Source organism: Microtus ochrogaster, unplaced genomic scaffold, assembly GCF_000317375.1.
Source record: "Microtus ochrogaster isolate Prairie Vole_2 unplaced genomic scaffold, MicOch1.0 UNK7, whole genome shotgun sequence".
Lineage (NCBI taxonomy): Eukaryota > Metazoa > Chordata > Mammalia > Rodentia > Cricetidae > Microtus > Microtus ochrogaster.
The window spans coordinates 7506670-7532516 of NW_004949105.1; the positions used below are offsets into that span (position 1 = coordinate 7506670).

Consider the following 25847-nt stretch of genomic DNA (forward strand, 5'->3'; position numbering starts at 1 on the left):
ATCCTTTTCTGATAGACCATTGCTAAGGAGTGGACTCCTAAAGGAAGCTTCCAGATAAGAAAGGTCTGGTTTATCGGCATTTAGAAAGTTAGTGATCCAATCCAGATCTGACTGGATACTGACCAACCTCCAAACAGTGTGGGGTCTGATTGTCACAAGGAATGAGCCGAGATTAGACCCCACCCCAAATTCAAACATCAAAGGAATATAAAATTCTTCCAGCACCACCAATATTGCTAGTCAGAAAACCCAGTTTTGCTAGTATGGCAAACTCAGCAAGACCCACAGAAGTCTCGAAGGTACTATAATGGGCACGAGATCTATCCAGCTGGTAAATGGCGTGTTTTCTTGTTAAATGCTATAAATTCCAGGTGAGCGACCCTCGTGCACAGCCTCCCACTGATATCTTTATGTAACTGGAGCAGTCGTGGGTATTTTTATTGAAAATGGTGTTGAGCACCCGTTAGCTATGCATAATGCATATTAATAAGATGCCCGATTTGTTCCAGGGCACTGAACATCCTGCTGGGGTTCCTCACAGAGACAGCCGCCTGGGCACTGCAGCCCCTCTTCACAGAGACACGTTCCTGCTGCGGCCTGTCCACGAAGCCAGCGTCACCCTCCCTCCCTCCCTGAACTCTAACTAATGCCTTGGTCTTCCTGCTTTTCCTCAACCCTACCCCTTCCTCTGTAAGCTCCCCACATTTCTCAATTGTCCAGGATACTGTCCCCAAGTCCCTGCATGGGCTCCTTAGGACTCTGTCCAGCAGTGTCCCCCCCGATTCACCCTCTGAAACAGTCATCGGCTACCACCTGGCTCCCTGACCTGATTTATTTATCGTCACTTCACTCTGGTGACTATGCACTCATTCATCACGGGCACACAGCAGACCGTGCCCAAGAATTCAGCACAATGAAGCAGGGATGAACTGTAGATTCCGTGTCCCAGCAGGGTCTGTTCTGGGTAGCATTCACCCCTTATCCCTTCAAATTCTCATCCAAACCCTAATCCAGCCCAATGCTGTGTGGGGCTCAGGCTGGAGGCTGGCAGGAAGGTGTGCACGGAACACCGTTCCTCAGGTGAGCATCTTGGTGATCCCACGTGTTCATTATGGTCATCAATGGCCCCATGTTTTAAGAAAAGCTTTTACCTTCCATGAAGAGCATCTGCCCTTGGTTGAGAGGTGTGATCCCTCTTTGTTACATAATCTCATCTGCTACGAATGAATACTGGTTGTTCACACTGTTATTCACACCAACCCTTCAGAAGATGAGAGATGAGACAATGTGCCCCAAACAGCCATAGGCATTGGGATGTTTACAGACATGCTAGGTTTCTGTCTTCCCCTCCGAGACACAGCAAAACAGAAAATAAAAGTTCATGGCAGCAAGGGAAACCTCCCCAGCACTCAGCACACCATCAGAGCCCGGCTATCCAGATGGCCTGCCCTAACAGTAGCCCGCTGTCTCCCTTTAGCCCCCCCTTCCACCTCCAAAAACCAGACGAAGCCGAGTTAAGAACACCAAGAATGTGCTCAAAATTTTCAGGAAAAATGTGGGAAAATCCTTGACCACTCACCGGTGTGCACAGAAGTTACCAAGGTGAAGCCCGCATTTTTCTTCAGTGGATAACCCGTCCATCAGCCAGGAGAAAATCAGAAAGCTGCCCTGACCAGGAGGCTGCGACACAAGTCTGGACTTCTCCAGCATATATGTGGAAATCCTGGCTGGTTAGGAGAAGAGAAGGGATTCTGTTAAATGGCATTTTAGCTCAATTTCCATAAATTTACATGTTAATTAATTACAGGCCATGACAGCAAAGCTTCTTTTCCAACACAAACATTCAAAACATACAAAGAGACTTTGCTTTCTATAGCACCTTAGGTCTCCAGAAATGCTAATCCCAAGGTGCCAAGAGCTCAGAGTCCCCAACCCCTGCTGCCACAGTCAGCTCTGTCCCTGTTAACAGCTGCTATGAGATGTATATGGTAAAGTCTGAGGACCTTGTGCTGGCCCGTGCTCATCAGTGAAGTTCATATTTTATATGAGAGTTCACGCTCTGTCCAATAGTCCTTTAGAGAAACATGTCACGGCGTGGAGGAACCACCCTTGTGCTAACACACACACATGCACACGCATGCACATGCACACACACACACGGGTGTATGCAAGAAGGATTTATTAGAATGACTTATAGGCCTGGTCCTGCTAGCCCAGCAAAGGCCGTCTACCAATGGAAGGGCCAAGAATCCAGTAGCTGGTCATGTAGCAGGCCAGGTGTCTCAGCTCTTTTTCCAGATACAGTAGAATCCCAGAGAGTAGGCTCTAAAGCCAGTGATTGAATGAACTTGCTAGCAAGAGCAAACAGGCATAACGTGAGCTTCCTCCTCCCATGTCCTTTATAAGGGCTGCCAGCAGAAAGTGTGACCCAGATTAAAGGTGGGTCTTCCCACCTCAAATGATTTGCATAAGAAAAATTCCTCACAAGTATACCCAGCCATTTATGTGTTAATCCTAGCTGTAGTTCAAGTTGATAACCAAGAATACCCATCATACCCTCAGTAGGCTGTGTGTGTGTGTGTGTGTGTGTGTGTGTGTGTGTGTGTGTGTGTATACACATGTATGCATATCTTCATGGATTTAAGCAGGGAGAAATTTGAAGTTGAGATCTCATCATTTTTATTCATTTTTTTAAACAAAAAATGTGGCAAATGTTTTGCCTTAAAAGTCTGATGTAAGTTACCCCCCAGGAGAGTAAGTGCCCCTGACTGCACAGGTGTATAGTGGAGCTCCACCCTGGCCCCGTTCACTGTGTTCTGTGCCAGATGACAGGTGAGAAGCAAAGGCTGAAAGAGCTGATGCAGACCCACTTCCACCAACAAAGACTCGGCCCGGGCTGATGCAGACCCACTTCCACCAACAAAGACACCAGCTTCAGTCGAAGCAGTGTTCAGTACTGATCGAGCGCCAAGTCACGAGTGCCAGGAAAATCTCTCATCTGAATTCCTGAGCAGAGTAATTATTTATCACGCTAGTTAGCACATCTCCAGCAGTGGATAAAATTGCTTGGGGTTGATGGGTTCTGATCCACACAATTGGAAAAACATGTCACTTTGAAGGGAAGCTACAGGCAAACTCAAGCATGGGCTGACAGCATCTCAAACAGAGAAGATGCTGCGGTGTCTGGGGTGCAGCTCTGAGGTCAGGGAGGCACGGGGCTCCAGAGTGACAGGTTCCAGCACTTACTGCGGCCCCCAATGGGCTCCCCTCAACTGCCACCCCGATCTCAACACTGGAGCAGTTTTTAAATTGGAAACAGTCTTGGTCAGAAAAGCAGGTGTCACTCTCCACTGCTATCTCCATGCCAACCAATGATTCCGGCCAAGTCTCTAGACATCTACATATAAATCTCTCTCTCAGGAAGTTTGACTCCATGGATGCATGTTGTTTGTTTGTACCCAATGCCACAGGTAACTGTAGAATTTCACAAAGCCAGGGCATTTGTGAATTATTAAAGGAAGTATATGGAATGAGTCACTCTCCTTCAGACTACAAGTTAGGACCTCCTTCAAAGAAAGTCTTGTCATCTCCCACCTCGAGTGGCCACTCAGCACAGACTATGCGCACGGGGAGAGAAGGCAGACCGTCGCACGTGCCTTTCTTCTTATTTCACCCCCTGATCTGGCTTGTGTTGGGATGGGAGACCATCTACCCATGAGCCATCATGGACAGAGCTGTAAGAGGAGGAGGTTTTTTGGGATGCAATCCCAGGCATTCTTGTTTTTGAACTTGGTATGGCCACTCTGCACACCCCTTTTAACTGTAATTTTGTCCACCTTTAAGATGAGGAAGAAAAAACAGAATGTCTCAGATCCCTCTGGAGTTCCCAAAGGTACCACTAAATATATCTATCGCATTTCAGACACAACGTGCCTTTTGTATGGGACCTGTTCAAAGTGCTGTTGGAGGCTTTTTGTTCTTTAAAACCCATCTTCCTTATCTCCAAAGCCCAGACTGCTAACAGCTCTTGACACGAGATAGGATCAGTGACAGCATTCTATGAAGAACATGTCCAATGGGGTACGTGATGCAAAGGAAGCTGGTGATATGGTGATAATGTTTCGTCTCTCATCCACCTCTCTCATTCATTCAAAAATCAGGATTAGAAAGCGAGGTGCTAGGAGCAGCCCTTCACATGTGTTCTCTCTCGTTTTTTTTTTTTAAACTCTTAATGTTTACATTACCCAAGAAGGCCACAGCCATGGTACATCCACTGGAGAGCATTTCCCACTGTGAGGAGACTGTGGTTTCAACTCAAGTTGAGCCATGATGTTTTTAGTCCACAGAAAAAGCTAAGAGTCAAATACTTTCCCATCCCACGCCAGTCTATATCTGTTGGGGACCGCAGACACACAGACCCTGAATTTTCTATGACCCTGTGCCTGCCGGAGTAAACAACTTGTTTTCCTATGCTTGCAGCTGCTCTGAGCACAAGACCTCTTTGATGGCAGGGGAAGGGTTTCTGGTGGGCTTGCAGCTGAAGGATCCCGAGAGCTAGGGTATGGTCATTTGTCAGGGAAGACACTATATAAGCTGCCCTAGAACACAGTAAAGTTGGCATTCTTGACCCCTCCCCTCTGTGTGTGTGTGTGTGTGTGTGTGTGTTTCAATCTCCAGCCCCTTGCCCAATTTGCGAACAGTCTCATGGCAGACAGTCGGTATGATGCAGGCCGTTCTGTACATAGCAACCCAGCATCTAGATCTGGGAAGGGGTAGTTTTCATATAGACACGAAAGTGGAAGAAAACAGAACCGTGTTGACATGTCTCTGCTCCTGGAAGTCTAAGAGTGTGCAGAGATGATCCCCACCACAACACAGAGGAGGAAGAGTATGTAAAGCAGACAACTTGTCTGCAGCTGAAGTACTGGAAAGGAGAGCGGGCTTCATGCTAGGCTGGGGCGGCTCTATCAACCTGGCTCACTTCCGGGGATCTCAGGCCTAAGAACAGTGTACACTTTGGCTTTTGACCCTGCTGATGTTGTCTGACTTTGTATTGTAGTCTCACCAGGTGCAGCAAGCACAACCATGCAGATGCTTGGTGCCCACCAGCCTTCACTAGGAAGTTTCATGAGAAGCCACAGCTCCCAAAGACACTGCCACTACACCAGACCCTGAAAGCAGAAGACAGAGAGGTGCTGTTTCCTGGGACCACCTTCCCATAGCCCTTCCATCAGTGTTTGGAAGGATGTTCTGATGAGAGCCAGGTCACCCAAGGCTTTCCCAGAGGCTCCTATGGAAGCACAAAGGGAACACTACTTCTGCGCAGCAGCTGGGAGCAACCAACCATAGAGACGCACTACCAGCCACTACGTAGAGAGCGAGAGACCTTGGAATAGGATGCCCTAACCAGTATCTCTCCTTCAAGTCCCCCCTCAGGGCTTAGGGAATGCTGTGGAAGAGGAGGCAGAAGAGAACATAAGAGCCAGAGGGGATGGAGGACACCAATAAAACAAGGCCCTCTGAATCAGCTAAGCAAAGCTCCGATGAACTCACAGAGACTGAAGAGCATCCACAGGTCTGAACTGGGTCCTCTCTGTATTTACGGCTTCCATTTTAGTGTTTTTATTAGATTCCTGGGCGTGTGAACGAGTGGTTTTCTGACTCGTGTGCCATTTCTCGGGCTCATTTCTTTCTATTTGTTTTGACCAATTCTGATGTATCAGTTTTTATTTTATATATTATACTATTAGATTTCTTAGAAGCCTGTTGGTTTTCCAATGAGAGAGAGAATGAGTTAATCTGGAGCGGAGATGGAAAGGAACTGGGAGGAGTAGAGGAAGGGGAACTGTATTCAGGATATATTATGTGACAAAAAAGAAATCTATTTTCAGTTAAGGAAGAAACTAGCATTTGCTCTAGAGTGACTGACAATCACATGATTTTATTCACTAGAGTCTCAGGAACTGAGGGCAAGAGAGTTCCACAGTTTCTCCCTCGGCCCCACAGGCACACTGGTGTGGCACACCGTGAACCTCTGCTTTCTTGGGCAAGAGGCGTAAATGCTAGAGTGGAGGCAGTGGTCTCAAACCCAGGGCCTTTCTGGCTAAGTGGAATCTTTCTTGGCAAACCTTTCCTTATTTTTACACACTGACTTCCGACACTTCCGTGGGGTGAGAGAGACACTTCAGAAGCCCCTGAGTTCTGAAGGGCGGTTAGTTCCTACGCTGAAGAACCAGGAATGCTGGTTTTGTTAAATAGGAAGTCAGCTGGAGAAAATACTGAGGAGGGAGCCAGACCAAGATGCTGTTTGTTAATAAATTTATACAAAATGAAAAGTATCTATTTATGTATAGCTGGTGGTTCATAAAACTTAGCCTGATTGGTTTTTTTTTAATGTTGCAGTTTATGGTTATGTTCTGGCAAATTAACTGGTGATAAATTTTTTAAAAATCACTAAGAACAATCATAGGAGAAAACATATCTCAGCCTGTACATTAATATGATATAATTCTCCATGGCCAATACAATGGGAACTTTACACATGCTGATAACTTAGACAAATACGGCCGACTTTAAAGCATAAAAACACCACCTAATCTTCATTGACTTGACCTGGTTTGGATATAATAGTCTTAGTATAATCTCATTAGCTATTTTAGTGAATATTTTACAAGTCAGCTGCTTTCATAGCAGCTCAACTTGAGTGAATGAGCTCTCTTGGTAGTTTAATGGAAACTTCCTTTTTTATAAAGTGTGTGTGTGTGTGTGTGTGTGTGTGTGTGTGTGTGTGTGTGTGTGTGAGAGTTTGTGTTGTGTAATACATGTGGAAGTAAGAGGACCACCTTGGGTATCAGCCCTCACCTCGTGTGAGACATGGCCTCTTCATAGTTTGTTGCTGCATACACAAACTAGCTGGCCCATGAGCTTATAGGGGCCTCCTGTCCCCACCTCTGTCTCCCTACAGGAGCGGTGGCCTTAGCGACGTGCTACTGGCTTTACCTGGTTTCTGAGGCCTCAAACTCAGGCCCCCTGGGTCGCACAGCAGCATCCTCACCCACCCTCTGCTGCTTCTCTCAGCTGACAATTTCCTACCTGGGCATTCCTGAGGAGAGGACCCATTAAGTCTCTCCAAAAGAAAGGGGAGGAATGTGGACAATGGCCTGCACCTCTAGGGAGCAGTTAGCACATCCCTGTGCTGAAGAGGATTTGGATAGAGAGCCACAGAGCCCGGATGAGGGGTCTCTCCTTGGCCATGTGTAGACTAGGGGCTTGTGATGCTCAGGCTTAGCATTGGCATCAGGATGGGGTGGGCAGGTGCTGCGCTGACTCAGTAGGAGCCAGACAAGCAGGTGGCCAGTGCCCTGGGACTCAACGCTGCTGACAGACTACCAGATCAATCGGACCACAGTCTTCGTCCGGTCTGTATATCGATGCGGCAAAGCGCAGAGTCACGGTCTTTCCCGCTTTGGCTTCTGGCCTCAGGAAATGTCTCACCAGGACACTTCACTACTAGGGCCAGGACCAGGTCAGTGAAAACTTGAATTGTAACTGAGTTTCCAGAAAAATACACAGCTAACATTTAAATTTAATATAAAGTCAGGTCTTTCTGTTCCAGTTTAGTTTGGTGATTATTTTACTGTTTGGATGGGTTTTAATTCAATCATTTAAAACGCTCACGTGTGATTTAAGCAGATCCCACTGTGTGCTGTGTGAGGGAGCTGCACATGGCTATGATTTGTTTGAGTCTTTGCATCTCTGTGGGAGAATTCCCCCCACCCCGCCTTCATCTGTCTGGGCACGGGGACCCGCTGCTGGCGGAGGGCAAACTTACCTCCAGTGGCATGCTTCCTCCTCTCACAGAACTGCACTTCCCAATATTGTATGAGGCAACTGGACACATTGTTGAGAGTGGTCTTTGCATGGCCGAAGGCTTCTAGGATGCACATGGCCTGCAGCACAAGAGAGAATTTGGTCAGACGACCCCTTAAAAATAATAAAATTGGAGAGTCACAGCAAAGATGTTGGGAGTGTTCTGGGATCTGGATGGTTCTGTGCTTTCCACAGAATACATGCTCAACTTTTAAGGTTCTTCTTTTCCTCAAAGGCAAATGATGAATACACATGATCCGCCAGACTGTGGCCAGCCATGATAAGGTATCATATACTTTCCTTGCCTGGATGTAAATTGAGGCCAGTGTGTGTGGGGGCATGTGCGTGCGCACATACATACGGTGCAGGGGAGGGAGTGGTGTTCTATGTACATGTATGTAGATGATGCTGGCCATTCTACTCTCTCATTTTCCACCTTATCCCAACAACAGGATCTTTGCCTGGAGCTAAAATGGCAGCAAAGAAGCTTCATGGTTCTCACGTCTCTGCAGCCACAGCACCGGAGTTCCAAGCACACAGATGACCATTCCTGGCTTTTCACATAGGTACTGGAATCTGACTCGGGCCCTTACCACTCTTACCAGCCAAGCCACATCCCCAGCCCCTTGGTGTTTTTGAAGAGAACAATTAGAAATGACCTAAACCTGAGACAGAACTTTCTTCAAAGCAATGTGTGTGACATTGGCCCTTGTTCCTAATCCGCAGGCACGATTGCACAGGCTCCAAAACGCAGGCCTGCCAACCTCTTTTCTGGCTGGACTGTGCCCCTTGCCACTCATCCTGCCCTGCAGAAATGGAACGAAATATCTAGTTGAAGTTGCTGTCCTGACCCCTCACTGCCCCAGGCTTTGTCTCAAAGTTTGTAAGCCCGTGGCTCTAAAACTCTAGGATAAAGCCCCCTGCGTGCACACCAGGATCTGACATTCTCTTGAAACAAGTTTCCTCAAATATTGATCCTGCAATAAAAATCACTCCTGATCCATCAATTGACTGCAACTCTAATAAAGATGGTGACCGAACAAGTCTCCAAAATGCATGGAAATCTGGCAAGTTATTTCTCTTTCAAGACATTCTACAAATTTGTGAAAAACAGCTTCCAACTCAACCACCAGATGGCAAAAGGCCACCCTCTCCTGATTTGCTCAGCCCTCATCCTAGACCCTTTGATTAAGGGCATCATTTCTGAGATCATTATTATAAATTTTTAACAAATGTTTTGAGTTCATTACACTCAGGCACTTACCAATTTGTGAAGCATTCTGCATGATTAACTATTATAAAGCAACACTTTGATCCCAATTACAAATCAAAAATGCTAAACATGATAATGAAATGTGTTTTAGCCATCTGGTTCTGAGGCTTGGATTTCTGAAGACACATTAAATCTTTACAAAACTCTACGATTTGGGCTTGAAAATTAATAAAACTCAAAGTAAATTAATAACAGGTGTGACAGAATCCCCTAAATAGTGATCAGTATACTCTTATTTTTCTTAATTTTTTTTTCATTTTACATACCAACCCCAGTTCCCCATCTCTTCCCTTCTCCCCTCCTCCCACCTCCCCTCACATCCCATCCCACATCCACTCCTCAGAGGGGATAAGGCCTCCCTCGGGGAGTCAACGAAGTATGGCAGACCAAGTTGAGACAGGACCAAACCCCTCACTCCTAAATCAAGGCTGAACAAGGTATCCAACCATAGGAATGGGCCCCTAAAAGCCAGTTCATGCACCCCAAATAAGTTCTGGTCCAATTGCCAGGGCTTCTCCAACAGATCAAGCCACATAACTGTCATCCATATTCAGAGGGCCTAATTCAGGCCTCCAGATTCCCCAGCTGTCAGTCCAGAGTCCGTGAGCTCCCACTAGCTCAGGTCAGCTGTCTCTGTGGGGGTTTCCCATCATGATCTTGACCTCCCCCCTACCCCTTGCTCATATGATCCCTCCTCCCTCTCTTCAGCTGAACTCCAGGGGCTCAGCCCAGTGCTTGGCTGTGGGTCACTGCATTTGCTCCCAACAGTTATGGATGTAGGTTCTATGATGACAATTAGGGTAGTCACTAATCAATTCAGGCACCGTCTCCACTATTGCTAGGACAAAGTGGATCAAAGACCTCAATATAAACCCAGTTTCACTGAAGCTGATAGAAGAGAAAGTGGGAAGCAGCCTTGAACGCATTGGCACAGGAGAACACTTCCTGAATATGACACCAGAGGCATTGACACTGAGAGAAACAGTTAATAAATGGCACCTTCTGAAGCAGAAAAGCTTCTGTAGGGCGAAGGACACAGTCAATAAGACAACATGACCGCCTACTCTTTTTCTTTAAAATTTACATTGAATAGATAGCTATGCATATGTTAAAATTAATTCTGTCATTTCTTCTTGTTGCACAAATGTACTATAAAATAATTATTTAAAAAGTCATGAAAGGATGAGTTTAAAAATATTTTAGCTTTGGTGCACTTCTGTGCTTTATTTGACAAATTTGACAATCAAGTGATGGTTATATCATTCTACAAGAAAGGATATTATAGATAGTGGAGAAAGTGCTCCCAGACAGGAAGTGTGGGCAAAGATTAAATGTTTCCCCATGTAGCTGCCTCCCCATCTCGGGTTTGTAAATGACACGCTCCAAGTTCCTTCAACCCCATCCTCTTTATCCTTTAACACAGGGGTTACTTCTCCGTGCGTGGCGGTGCCTTGTGTGTAAGGCACTCAGCTTTGTACCCATGGCAGAGCAGACACACGGCTAGTAATGATGGCAGTGCCGTGTGTGTAAGGCACTCAGCTTTGTACCCACGGCAGAGCACACAGACGGCTAATCATGATTTTCATTCCCTTAGTAACTGTAGGCTACCCACATTCCAACGCCAGGTGCATGTATGAATACATACACGTGCATGCATGTGACAGTTTTCATCCTTCATCATCAGAGTCTCCACTTTACCGTCGTGACATAGAAACACCAGCTACCAGGCCCACAGACTCCAAATGTCCTGACTGGGATTTGAACCTGGGCACCCGGCTGCAGGGACACATATTTAACCCCAGTTTCATACTGTTAACCTCATCAATAAAGACACGTGAGGTGTGACACTAACATAAGGCTGAAGCCAGTTAAGATCGGAGAATTATAAATTCTTAACAGACTTGTTCAATGCACACAGGGCTGCATATTTCCAGATGACAATGCCAAGTGCGACTGTATTAGCTAGTCAACCAACAGGTGGCGCTAAATAACTGTATGAAGAGAAAGGCTGAGAAAAATAGACTATTATTCCACTGTCTCCCTTGACTTTGAAACAAAATTATGAGGTTAGCACATAGCCATAAAATTTTAAACAAAAATATACAGGAAAGAAGTACCTATGTGCACCCTTGATTTTTACTGATTAAAATTGTATTGGCCTGATTGTTTTCCATTTATAAAGTGGTATCAATTTCGGTAGCTATGAAAGTAGCTTACTATATTGGATGTGCTAGAAATAAGGGTCTGTGGACTCCGCAATGAACAGCCTCACATCCATCAACCATAGTGAGCCTGTCATTCCCCTCTGAAAGGGACTTTTCAGTAAAGGCTTATTTAAATGATTGCAACAGAATTGAATGAACCTAAAACTCATTTGGGATGGAATGGGCAAGAAGTCCCAGGCAATTCTCTCAAAAACATGGCTTTTCTGTTCCAATAAATCCAAGGACATGGAAAGGCACTGCTTCTGATCTTCGAGATGCAGATACAGGGGTTAGAGACAAAACACTGTTGGTAGGGCTTAGCAGCACCCAGACTGAAGGGAAGAAAGCACCATCTCTGGGGATGCACTAGACCCAGGCGCAGCATCTGCGTGTCTGCCTGAGATAGGTTCCCCACTGAAGGCTCAGAGCAGCTCTCCCGTCCCGGTCCTTCCCCGTCACCTGAGAGCATCCTCTCTCATCCAACCTTGCTGCTAAGTAGCTCTGTGGACCCAGGGTGCTCTAGGCTAACCAAATCTTTCTCCCACACGGGGCCCCTCTCTCGGACAAGTTTCCATTCAGTTCACAAACTCATTCAACACTTGGATAAATCCATTTATTCCCCAAGGTGCTTTGCCGCTTGTGCACAGAACCTCGTGAACTTAATGATATTCATGTGGTTGATATTTAGAGTGGGGAATCCCACAATTAATACGGAATTAAAACATGTCATGAGGAATGATGAAAACACATGGATGAATGAGAAGGCATGCCACTTTAAAACTGCATGGGACTGATGGTTCTGACTTCCCCAGTACCTGCAGATTGGATGGAGGGACACCTAACTTACTCCCAGGAACCAGAAAGCAGTCACTTACACTAAACAGCAAAATCAATTTACATAAAGTGATCAGACTGCACTTTAGAAATTACAGTGCCTGTTCTCGCACCAACAATCCTTTTAACAGATGATTGTTTCAGCCTGTAATTTAGAGGGGGAGACTATTGTCCCCTGTCATTTCAATTAAGTCAGTGGATTCTGCTATTTCCATTAGTTAACCTGCATTTATCTTATAACCACGTCGATTTATTCATGTTCTCACTCGGGAGCATCAGCAGTGGCTTATTAGCATATTTAACTAAAGACTGGGTTTCCCAAACTCACTCCACCTGCTCCACATGTACTGAAGAGGGTCCAAGCTTAATAAACAGCTATGGATTCGAACCATTCATGTTTACTGTGGCCACTTCTTCTAATAATGTCGGAGTTTTACTGCACCATTCCCCAGCAGTGCATCTCAGCAATCCCCTACAGAAGCATGAGCCTGGGACTTTCTATGCAAACACACAAAGATCTTTTCTTTTTATCTATAATTGTAGACATGTATTTATGTCTATATAATGTATAATTATGTAGGTATAATTTATGTATAATTGTAATTGTTTTTTGACTGTGACGATGTGTCCTTGTATTTGCACGTGACATTGGTCTTGACACAATCTACTCACTCACGGACTCACCAACCCAGAGGGCACTTACATGCTTGAATCTGGAGTCAAACATGGTGCGGGTGGAGCTGGCCCTGCCCGTCAGGTGCCTCATGATCTGCTTGCTGGCCTGGGTCTTCCCTGACCCTCTTTCTCCACTGCGGGAAAACAAGGGAAAGACAGGGTCACTGGCTAAGAAGATGGAGAAGAAGAAAGAGCCAGAGGGAATTCTCAGACCCAGAGACGGTAGGAGAGTGGATGGGATAGCTTTACACCTCAGTCTGGTAAGTTCCACGCAAGTCAGGATGTGCACTGTCTTGCTCACAATGGTGTTTGGATGTCATATTCCCAGAGGACCACCTGACACCTGTCTTCCAGTGGCTGGAGGACAAGCCACTTTCTAATGGATTAATTAAAGGGAAATTTCTAGAAAAAAATGCTGAAATTTTAATAATTGGACTTTCAACTTGACAAATGCCCCCTTTTCTCAACCCCACTGCCCGGAATCATGTGCGTTACTGGAACACAAGCAAGTCACCAACTTTAAGACGTGATATAAAAATAAAGTTTAAAAAGTAATGTTTTATTTGGTGCTAATTTATAGAGCATCTGTTTTAGAGATATCCAACGCTTTCCCCTTTAATTGAAAATAGTTTTTTCCTCACATAATATCTCCTGATTACAGTTTCCCCTCCCTCTACTCCTCCTAGGTCCTCCCCACCTCTCTTCCCACTCCATAGGGATCCACTCCCTTTCTGTCTCTCATTAGAAAGAGAAAAAGGTTTCTAAGGGGTAGAAAAAAAAACTCTAACACATTGGAATTGGACAAAACAAACAAACAGAAGGAAAAGAGCCCAAGAGAAGACATAAGAAGCAGAGACCCACTCATCCATTTGCTCAGGAATCCCATAATAACACTAAACTGGAAGCCATACATACATGTGGAGGACCTGACCTGGTGCAGACCCATGTAGGTCCTGCGCCTACTGCTTCGGTCTCTGTGAAGCCACTGAACTTTGACTATGTTGATTTAGAGGGTCTTATTTTCTTGACGTCCTCCTTCCCCACTCCCATCCTTTACCCCCTGGCTCTCACACTCCTTCTGCTTCCTTCCTGCAGGGCTCCCTGAGCCCTGGAGGGATATTCAACTTTTGATGACTAAAATCTGGGTTACCATCTGTCTATGCCACTTTTGTGGCACAAGAGAAATACAGTCAACACTCAACTTCGGCTGAGCCAACTTGAACGTGGGGTAGAAAAGGCTGAAGCCTTCTCCCTTGTCACCCTGCTCCACATGGGGACCTTGTCACAGTGCACATCTTTAAAGGAAGGGCAGAGTGACTATGTCACCCCTGTGTCTTGTCAGCGAAGATCCAGTCTTATCTACATAGACTTGGGAGGCTGCTGTTTAACATAAATGAAGAAGTGAGGGTTTTTTTCCTCTCGTAATATTAGGCATTATTAGCCTTAAAATATGTCCTAAGGAGACATGAGTGAGGGTATGTTAGTGAGGAGTTTGAGGGAGGGGGTTACCATAAGCAAATGAATGTAGAATTTGGGGTGAACCAGATTTAGACAGGTCTATCCATGGGACTCCTACAGGGAGCAGAGAGCTCCCTCTCAGCAAAGCCCCCAGAGCCCGCTCTCTACCCCTCCATCCTGTTTACGGAAGCAAGTTGAGTTTATTAAGAATGTGTTTAAGAATACGTTTGAGCATGGGCACTGTGAGAGAAACAGAGGCACGGACAATAACAACAATACTGCCCACACTACTCTCCAGAGACAGCAGTTCAAGTCTGATTTTAATCCTTAACCATTTCTTGAATCTCTAAGAGTGATCACATGTCAGTCCTTGTGGCTCTTCCCTCTCATCTCACTTGAAGAGTTTTATTCCAAGCTAAACTGTCTTTCTGTGGTTTAAAAAACTGCTTTCCTTTTCCAAGAAAGCCACCTCCCGAGGCATACAGGGTGGAATGGCAGCAGGGGTGAATACTAGAAGCTGGCTGGGAAAACCCTGTCTTATGAATAAATAAGGCTACAATTTGAAGTGTAGGACCTTATGTAAACCAGTGTCTTAGGTCCAGTAACATGGCAAGCTTTTCTTTCTCCATGTTTGTCTCTTTGAAAGCAGATTGGCTGTGTTGCTGTTTTAAATCTTCGAGATGAAGTATGTTTCAGGTTACTGGTTCCTATGGGCTCTGCTATACCTCGGGTGACTTCTAGAAGAAATCTGTCTGTCCCTTCTAACAAGACGGACTGCAGACACCGTGAGTGGGGAAATGGAACATGCCCCGGTCCTGGGATCTGGCCGTGGCAAAGGGCTGGCTCACCTGAGGATGATGTTCTGCGGCCTTCGTTCCTGGAACAGCCTGTGGAAGGCCCGCTCTGCGCAGGAGAAGAGGTGAGGCGGGAGTGAGGGGCTGCGCTGGCCCGTGGGGCTTAGGTACAGCTGGGACACCTGTGGACAGCAGACCAAAGATGGAAGACCCAGCTACTTCTGCCCTGCACAGCACTCAGCTGAAGAAATCTTGAAACTGAAACATGTTTCTGGGTCTACAGATCCTGGGGAATCCAGAGAACACCTGTACAATCAGCCCAATAGTGACAACTTGGAGGTTTAGATTTTAACTTTGTTTCTTGGTCCATGAGTCTTAAACTATTCTGATGACTCAAAGAAAATCACCTCACAAAATTTCAGTCTAGTAGCTATCCATTAAACAAACTTAAACTGTGACATTTCACATTATATACAATTCCCCCAATATTTGGTGCCAACACTTTAAAATCATTAGGATTGTAAGCATAGGAATTAATTTAACAATTCTCAGAGATACAGCAACATAATTGCCTTAATTTCAGTGACCTATGGCTGCCACAGGGAGTCACTGCTAGTATTTTCAGTGCTCTGGGGACTTTTGTTTTCTTCTAAGTGTAAACTCCCTAATAGGAACAGTACAGAGTCATGAAGACATGTCAGGCACCTTGCAGGACAGCACAAAAGACCACAGCTTCTGTACTTAAGACATTGTTATAATACTATTCATGCCTGGCTCCTGGATCTGCATGGTGGCCTCAAAGGGGACATTGCTATTAAGAAATGAGTTGATCACCAGTGTGCATTTACCAGGCATATGGAGTATAGTGTGTATAAATCACTACAACAGACATTGTAGAAGCATGACTCAACAGCAAAGGGTGGAAATAGTGCCAAGCCTTTCCCTGGCACTCATCAATAGCCATCCACGAAATAAACACCAGTCAATAGCCAACCATAAACTAAATACAGGTCAACAGCCATCTGTGAACTAAACACCAGTCAATGGCCAACCATGAGCTAAACACCAGTCAATGGCCAACCATGAAGTAAATACCAATCAATAGCCATCCATGAACCAATCAATAGTCAGCCATAAACTAAACTCCAGTCACGAGCCAACCATGAGCCACACATCAGTCAATGGACATCCATGAACTAAACACCAATCACTAGCCATCTATGAAGTAAATGCCAGTCAATAATCATCTGTGAATGAACTCCGTGCACTGGGAGTTTCCCAAAGTGACTGGGCAGTGTCACCATGAGATCATTCAACACAGATAAATTGCTGTGCAAAGTCATTCTAGCTAACCTGAAATCACAGTGTGATTTACAGTAGTGAAGGGTAAAAACCATGCGAGTAGCTCCCTGGATTTTATGCATCTCCACACCTGCTTCAACTGTAAAACAGGACCCATAAGCAGCAGGTGCCTGGCAAGTATGAGCCAACCTTGGAAGGAGCTCAGAATGGTTGTGGCTCTGCCCTCTGTGTGTCAAGCTTCTGTGGACCTGCAGGTGCTCACTGGTGAGTCTGAGGCAGGGCTGGACAGGATGAGAGTTCTATGGAGTGGCACACCTTGGTCCTTGGTGAGGAGGGAGAAGGCGGTGGAGAGCATCTGCCCTGCTTTCAAGAGCCATGTCTGTAGGAATTGTGCAATTCCTTCTGGACCAGGAAGAATGCTTTTTCTCTCCCTCCTTCTGTTTCTTTCCCTCCCTCTCTACCTCCCTCCCTCTCTTCCTCTTTCCCTCCCTCCTTCATCCCTTCCATTACTCTCTCTTCACCTCACTATGGATGTCAGGAATGTACATTTATTCCACAGCTCCTCTTTGTCAGGCACCTGATGCTTGCGGGTCCTGTTTTACAGTTGAAGCAGGTATGGAGATGCATAAAATCCAGGGAGCTACTCACATAGTTTTGCCCATCACAACTGTAAATCACACTGTGATTTCAGGTGAGCTAGGATGACTCTGCACAGCAATTCATCTCTGTGTTGAGCTGTCTCATGGTGACAGTGCCCAGTGACTTTGGGGACTCCCTGAGCTCATCTCTGTGTTGAGCGGTCTCATGGTGACAGTGCCCAGTGACTTTGGGGAACTCCCTGAGCTCATCTCACTTCCCATCTCCACTCCTCTAACTTGAGAGAACCTCAGCAGGAAACCAGGTGTTGAGATGGGGGCGGGGGGTCTAAACCAAATGATGGCAAATCAGCCAAGGATGCAGGGAAAGATACCATATTGTTTATTCTGTCTGGTAAGCATCATTAGAACAGTTACTATTTACATGTAAAAGACACCTTGGTAAAGTAACTTTGATTTCCCAAGTTGCCTCAGAATACATTAATGAAACCATCATGCTAATTCAAGGGAGAACAAGTCTAAGAAATTTTGTTTTGATTTTGCTATTCCTTTAGTTTTTATGTCACCGAATACAAATGTGTATGCCCCATGAATGCCACTCTAAAATGGTATTTGGGGTGTTATACTCACCATAGTGGAGTAAACTGGGAGTTCTTTGAATGGGTTAACAAGCAAGAAGATGTCCCCGATAAAAGTCTGTCAAAAAGATGCAAACAGTTCATGAATCACATGGAGAGAATCATTTAAAATTATATAATTTGGAAACCATTGTGGGAAACATGATGAATCAATAAAAGTCATATTCTAATATTTTATTTGACCCAAACATTCTTCAAAAAAATATAGGATTCATATACAAATTAAATGAAGAATTTAGGTTTGTTCCATGAAACACAAGTAGTGAATGGTTAGATTCTAAGAATTTATTGCAAAGGGATTTTGTGAAAATCAGTCTGGATAAACAGTATAGAAGTAAAAGAAACAAGCTCACAGCAAGAGGAAAATGGGGTAGTTAATTTTATGCTACTATAGAATAAAAATAAGACAAAGTGTTCGTAAAGTTCAAAAATCAAACATTTTATTAACAAAGTTGAAGTAATGAGATATAAAGGCTTAGGAATAAATGGACTAGATATTATAAATGCAGATTTAAGTACATATGTGTCTGCAATGACAACAAACATAAATGGTCCAAATACTGCAGCTAAAAGACAAAGCTGCCGAACTGGGTGAAAATGGTGGACATTGCTACTTCAGAGAAAAATGTCACTGAAAGGAAGGCCAGGACAATTTGGCTGGCTGTACAGCCAGTTTTTCTCTTGCTGTTGTTAAATGTATATCTTTCTTTATTCTTTTAAACAGAAACAGAAAAGCTGGCTATACAGCACCACCCCACAGAGATGTAGCTTGGGCAGCAACACTGGGGACTGAAAGGTAGGTATTTCATAACGAGAAACTGACACAGCACTCAGGGAAGAGACAGCAGTTCTGTGCATCCATAATAAATAAATCTGCCAGGCGGTGGTGGCGCACGCCTTTAATCCCAGCACTCGGGAGGCAGAGGCAGGCGGATCTCTGTGAGTTCGAGACCAGCCTGGTCTACAAGAGCTAGTTCCAGGACAGGCTCCAAAACCACAGAGAAACCCTGTCTCGAAAAACCACAAAAAAAAAAAAAAATAAAAAATAAAAAAATAAAAAAATAAATCTACCGCCAAGTGTCTGAAACAAAGAGCGTGAAGAGGGAACTGGGGCTCCCCAGGACAAGCAGAGATTTCCCAGTTTTGTTTATTGGAATAAGCAGAAGAGAAATTGACATAATTACTGCTCTGACCACTGATTCACTCAGATAGCATTGCTAGAGATAGAGGCTTACCCTCTAAGTTAAACACAGAACGGCTGTTTGAACCTAGAGGATGTGAGTGAGAGGGGTGAAGGTGGGAAGCTCCGGACGCAGTGTCTCACTGAACACTGGGAACCAGCTAAGGCAGCTTAGGTGTTAGCGCTGGAGAATAAATGGAAACTGCTTGCAGTGTCGGCGAGATTAAGATTTTTTTTTTTTTTTTTTTTTGGTTTTTTGAGACAGGGTTTCTCTGTGGCTTTGGAGCCTGTCCTGGAACTAGCTCTGTAGACCAGGCTGGTCTCGAACTCACAGAGATCCGCCTGCCTCTGCCTCCCGAGTGCTGGGATTAAAGGTGTGTGCCACCATCGAGATTAAGATTTTTAAAGTCAGCAAGTGTTTCTCGATGCAGATCTATCATCTGTTATTCAGGATCAAGACTGGGCACCCCAAATCCACACTCCGCTGTGAGAGAGTTTCGTATTGGGATAATTCTTACAGGAACTTGAGATCCTCCTTGAATATGTATGTTGAAATAGGCAAAATGGGATCAACAGAAATATGATCCGACATTATGATAAAGTCATCAAAGGTGACGCTATATAAACCGTCAGAACTGAAGAGGGCACTCTGAGAAAGTGGACCATGGCCACTGCTCTGCAGCAAAGGGTTTTCTCAGCTGTGGACACGTGCGCCCCTCAGGGCTCTGTCCTAAGGGGTCACTTTCTCATTGCTCTGGATATTCCCTTCCAGCACCTAGCAGGCACCCTAAAGCACAACCCCAGGTGCCATGTGCGAGCCTTTAGTCGGTGAGGCTAGGACAGGGTGCTCTGCGCCTTTTGACCTCCCACTGAAGTGCTCCTTGGGGAGGTCCCGCCACCTGACCTGGGGCCCCCTGAGCAGAAATTGCATAGGCAGAAGGTGGGGAGATGGGTCATGAGAGACCCTACGGCTGTCAGGGTTTCCTTGCTCTGGTTTGTCTAGCACTGTCTTTTCTGGGCGAGCCAGAAGTACCAGGGGTTTCTGCATTGACTTTGCAGGCTGTTTCCCTGTGAGCCTCCAGCCCCATTAGTTTCTATTCAGAGACTACCACTGTCTGGCTTCTCTGCAGTCCATGAAGGACCTGATGTGTGTTCTGGTCTCTCTGGTACAGTGGACAATCATTATTCCAGACAAGTGTTGTTCTTGTTCTGTGCATTTTCTGGCAAGCTCATGCCTCATCACCAGCAAGCCATTCTGTTTGAAGGTTCGGGAACTTCCCACTGTGGCAGACTTGTGGAAATTCCCCAACCTAACGTCTGACTGAATGTTACACACTCAGGATCCAAGCAAGAACCCGCTGGTGTGGACTATAGTGTGGATGGGGTGAATAGATACTTAAGACACAAAGCAACTGCACAAGTAGGAAGGAATTAAGGAACAAAACCAATCCGGTCTTTCCACGGATTTGGTGGTATAAAGCCCTCCAGAGGCGGAGGCAGGAGGATTATACTGTCAAGTCCATCCTAAGCTGTTGAGTTCCAGTCAGTCTGGACAATTATCAAGATCTTTCTCAAGCTAAAGAGTGAGGAAATGACCAGGGATGTAGATCAATGGTACAGAACTTGCCTAGAATGCATAAGGCCCTATATTTATAGTCCTTGGTACTACAAAAATGAAACAAGTTTTTTAAAAAAATGAAAATAAGAAATACTTCCCAAAAGCTCCAGGGAGTAACAGAGCCCGACACAATCACACTCAGGTGTAACCACTTATGCTAATGGCAGTTCCAACTACTGTGATGCACAGGCTTGATTTCAAGTATATTTTGTGTGGCAGGCAGTGTTCTGAAGCCTTGCTAGGCTGTGTTGTAGCTTCACGGGTTAATCAGGACCTGTCTGAAAATTCGTTGCTTGTAGGGAAATCTCAGTCTTTGCATTTACATGAAAATGACTTAATCAGATTCTCAGTAGATTAGGACTAAATGGGTGTTATCAGTGAATGTGAGAGATTCCTGCATAATCAGAGATCTCCCCGGGCATTCTGACTGAATTGTCCTGGGCTCAGCAGCGCGGGGCAGAGAACAAAATCAACCAGCAAGTGGGAGCGGGGAGGAGGGAGGAGGAGGTGGATTGTGAGACTATGTACAGGTCGTCTACACTGTTCCCAGTACTAGAAAAAGTAACATACAGAAAAAAGTAAGAACCACTTTTAATTCCTTCTCCATTTAAATAGTATTTGTATTCCTGGTAAGGAATACAAAAATCTTGCACACAAGTTTACTGCACAGAGAGATACTTCCTGAGGACTGGGAGCTATCAATCAGCTGACCACTGGGCAGCTAGAGGCTGCACTAACCACTGACCGTGCTAGAGCCTCTCCTTTTCCTTTCCCTGAGTGGAAAAGCAAAAGTCTCTCAGAGGCAGGCTGAGATCAGACAGGCAGCTCAGCTACAGATCTTGCTGGCCCTGGAGAGACCTCCTGCTCCGTCAGGACAACAGGAGAGTGCACAGTGAAGGGACAAATGAAACAGGAGGAGAACATGACTACTCCTCAAGTCTAGAGAAGATTTTTACTGTAGATGTAGGAAAGAAAGTGGGGAGAGGGAAGAGTCCAGCCTGAACATGACCAGCAGACGACATCCAGACCATGAAAGGAAAGAGGGGCAGAAGTACACCATGGGAGCCCAGGAGAAGCAGGTAGGACCAGAAAGCCAAGAGAACTGTAAAGCCAAAATGACTGAGACTTACGGGGAGAGAAGGGGAGTCCAGTTCCTGGGAGGGAAAGATTGAGGGTAGGGTGCAGGATGAAAAATGCCCGGAGTACTGAAGGATGCTGGGAGAGCTGACCGGCATCTGATCTAACAGGCTAATAGGTGCCTCTGTTAGCCCTTTGAACACACAGCCTTCCTGCAGAGTACCGGCTTACATTTAACTCTGAAATTTGGAACTGTGCTGAACGTGACAGAGAATCATCACCAGAGCCAGAGGGGCTCCCGAAGTCAGTGGGACACAGCTGTGCATCGCAGTTCTGTGGGTACTCACATGGATCTGGTCATTCCCAAAGCGCTTCTGGATTTCATACAGCAGGCTGCTGTCATTAAGCTCACTGAGTGTGGCCAGGTCATCGCTGGGAGCTGGAGGCATGAGCTGGACCTGTGGGATGGAGCAATGGCCGAGCTGGTCAGCTTTAGTCACTTTCTGATTAGTTCTTCACAGGTGCATGTTCCAATTTCAAAACCCCTCAAACTCCTGAGACCGCATGAGTACAACCGCATTGTTCAAAGGTAGGAGGGTGAAGAACCAGTCTGCCTCCATCTTAGGCTCTAAAGTCATTTTATAGTAAAGACAAACTAGGTTCATTCCTGTTTATGATTAAACCTGTTTCTCAAGGATTGGGCTCTGCCCCACCTACATTAACTACGAATGGTTCTGTACTCTGTTCCAGGAATGGCAATCGGGTCTTTGTTTTAAAAGTTGTTTATAGCCATTATGCAACACTACCTTTGTTTCAATAAGCTATAAGACCACCTATGACGATCTAGTTATGACTATAACTGCCTTGCTATGCCCCCCTTGCAGCCATGTCTGTGTTTCAGGAGAGACTAACTTGTCATGCTTAGGTTCTGCTTCTGTAACCCTGCCTACTTTGCCTGCCAAATTCCCCATTTGGAAACCCCCTACCCCTGAGCTGTAACAGCCTCGTCTTTCTCACATCCAGCGCTGATCTCTCATGTACAGCCTGTGTACATGAATTAAAAAGCTTGCTTTAATTAGCTGCTTGCCTGATGTAATTTGGCCATGATGATTTGGGTCAGTGGTCTTTCTCTTCCCATCCTGGGATTAACAATGGTTCAAGGAAGACAAAATTATTCAGATAAGAATTTGTACTACACATCTATAAGTGACATACGTGTGTACGTGCACGCGCGCGCTCACACACACACACACACACACACACACACACACACACACACACACACACACACTACATGGCATCTTGTGCTCCCAAAACTTTAAGTCAGATCTGTTTGTTCCAAGTCCTTAAAGAGCTTAGCTGATGAATTCAAGTATTTGTAGCTTCCAAAGCTAATCCCATGAGACTGTTTGGGGCATAGAAAGGCAAGGGGCTCAGCTTCTGCCTTCTTACAGGACAGGGTCAAGTCTTCAGGGTAGACCCCAGATTTGGGGCTTGTGATTTTTATTCTGTTTTGCATTAACTTTAAGACTAAGGTATCTGTGAGATTAGGTAACTGTCAGGAAGAAAAATGGCACCTTCTACCTTTCAAACCGAGCAACATTTCAATGATTATCTCAAACAAGTTATTTCAAAATAAATATTTCAAATAAATCTAGAAGAATGTGGTCTTTTAATTAGGTGAAAATCCGTGATCTCCAAGTGAGACGTACGTATGCTTAGTCTAATAGGCACAAAACATGCTTACAGTAGACACGATGCATAGGACAGAGCAGCTTTGACTTTCTCATGTCAAGCGTGGGCAGTGACAGAAGGAAAATCTGTGAGGGGCCCTGGGAGCTGGGAACGAACACAGGAAACCTTAGACGAAAGCAAACGTGTTTGTGCTTTCTGTGCCTTTTCTGCAGCCCTGGGTCTCCTTGAATTTCATATCTGTATTATTTACTATGTGTTCCTTAGTTGAATAATTTAAATATAATTATCACTGCTTATCAGGTGCGTATCTACAGAGTAAAAATCATTACTCATCTTAAGCCACTAAATTTAGAACTATTTTCCCAAAGCTAGAGAATACATAACAAGATTAAATCTTTCTCTCATGTCTCTCAGGCTGCATCTTGCCCAAGTACATGGACAGCAGGAGGAGAGACTCTGTCCTGGGCATCTCAAAGCTCAGGAGGGCAGAGTGTTACATAACTCCCTAAGAAGACACCATGACTAAGGGTGCTTGGACATTGGACACCAATCCATTTCCCTACACGAAAACACAATATTCTAACAGAAGCATATTTACTCATTCAGAACCAATCTGTACCATATGCCTGGCCTCTAAATTTCCGACCACCAGCCACCTGTCTCTAAGACTCACACACTCAACTTGGGCAGAGAACTTGGCCTAGTGTTAGCTCTGAGGCTGAGGTGTAGCATCGGTGTGCTAAGTTACACACCTCAAGGGGGCTCATGTCAAAGGCCACTCTGACAAACTTTCCTGAGGGATACCCTGGAAGGAGGCTGGTGGGCAAGTGTTGACCTTACCAGCTGGTCTGTTGCTAAAGGCTGAGAGAGCTGAAGGTTTGCTAGGACTTATTTGGGAAAAGGAGAGCAGGAACAGGGAACACTGTGGTGAGACCTGCTAGGGCAGGGCAGAGACAGGCTCAATTCAAATACTTGGCAGGGTTGAAGATTAGGGAACAGGGAGGGGTCATCAGATGGAAAGACTAATGGGAAACATGAGGGAGCAGAAGGACCCAGAGAAGTGGATATAACCTATTCTCGTCAAAGGCAGGCCAGAGTGCTGAGACCCCGCTAGGGAGGGGGTGAAGGCAGAGGGTTCTCATAAGATATCCAGCAGGATTTCAGGCTGAGAACAGGAAGAGGTGATTTCTCTAAAGCCACACAGTTGGCGGTGAGTTATTTTCCTTGTCATTCTAAACAAATACCCGACAGAAGGTGATTTAGAAGAATTTGGGCTCAGAGGGCAGGGAAAGGCAATCACTGCTGGCAGGAAGATTGTGCAAGTGAGAGCAGCTTGGTTTGTAGTGTCATCCAGGAGAGAGAAGGGGGGAGCCAGAGCTTAGCTGTAGCCCTTCTAGGTGCAACAACTCTTATTCAGCTGAAGCCACTCCTGTTCAAGGTGGAGCTTCTCTCCCCAGCTAAACCTCTCCAAACACCCTCACAGACACACCCTGAGGTGTGTCTCCTAGGTGATTTCCAATCCCATTCAGTTTATAACAAAGATTAACTATCAGAGTTGGTAGTTTAGGAGTTGGGCTGGTTAGTGCTGTTCAACAAACAGCGAGGGAAGGGAGGCAGCCCAGCCTGGGATGGTGACTACTGGCTCCAGGAAGAGATGTGGTAGTAGTTCACAATGTTTCTAGCTTATCTACTCTCTGACAGGCTTTGTGTTCACAGATACAAAGATAGATAGATAGATAGATAGATAGATAGATAGATAGATAGATAGATAGATAGATAGATTATACTATCTTTCATCTCAGTGTGTTCTCGAGTTTACTGGAGGGAGAAGCAAAGACATAAATAAAAAATCACAGGTGCAGAAAGCACACACAGAAGAAAGCAGATCTCTGAGAAAGTTTGCTCCACGGTCATTTAGACTGGTCTCCTTTAGGGCTGTGCTCAGGTAAAACTGGGAATCATTTGGAAGGACGAGTGTGGATGGAAGAGAGAACCAGGATTTCATGTGGGAAGCCCTTGAGGATGCTAGTGTCTGTAAGAGGCAGCAAGGGCAGCTGGTGTGCTGGAGGAGCGGTCTCGGAAGACCCCAAGAATGGCTACATAGTGCCAAGGCACCTGCAAAGCTGCCCAGGGTCCTAAATGGCTGGATGACAAGATTGACTTCACTTTGTTAAAGTGTCCTGTTGGCAGCTGGTGAAGGTAAAAGGTGGAAGTGCCAAGCCCACTTAGTAATTACCAAAGTCACAGGAGGGTCACAAAGGGAGTCCAGGGAGGGGACAAGGCTGGCATAAGGTGCTGGTTAGTTTTACATCAACTTGACATCAGCTAGAAGTCATCAGAGAGGAGGGAACCTCAAAAGGGAAAATGCCTCCACAGCATCAGGCTGTAGGCAAGCCTGTGCACCATTTTTTTAATTAGTGATTGATGGGGGAGGGTTCAGCCCATTGTGAGTGGTGCCATCTCTGGGTTGGTTCCTGGGTTCTAAAGGAAAGCAGGCTGAGCAAGTCATGAGGAGCAAGCCAGGAAGCAGCACCCCTCCAAGGCCTCTGCATCAGCTCCTGCCTTCAGGCTCTAGCTTTGATTGACTTCCTTCAGTGGTGAATAGTGATGTAGAAGTATAAGCCGAATAAACCC

The 25847-nt window shown here is 45.5% G+C and overlaps 1 protein-coding gene across 4 annotated transcripts in view; it reads right to left on the reverse strand.

The window, feature by feature from the left end:
• The window catches only part of Myo16 (myosin XVI), a 474821-nt gene that overhangs the window by 207580 nt on the left and 241394 nt on the right, over nucleotides 1-25847 (reverse strand). For all 4 annotated transcript variants that reach the window (XM_026788802.1, XM_026788803.1, XM_026788804.1 and 1 more), the window contains exons 11-16: nucleotides 21866-21976; nucleotides 17636-17701; nucleotides 15162-15289; nucleotides 12884-12989; nucleotides 7832-7949; nucleotides 1580-1727 (exon numbers count right to left, since the gene is read on the reverse strand). In XM_026788802.1, coding sequence (XP_026644603.1) covers nucleotides 1580-1727; nucleotides 7832-7949; nucleotides 12884-12989; nucleotides 15162-15289; nucleotides 17636-17701; nucleotides 21866-21976 — 677 coding nt within the window. The remainder of the gene's footprint in view (nucleotides 1-1579; nucleotides 1728-7831; nucleotides 7950-12883; nucleotides 12990-15161; nucleotides 15290-17635; nucleotides 17702-21865; nucleotides 21977-25847) is intronic.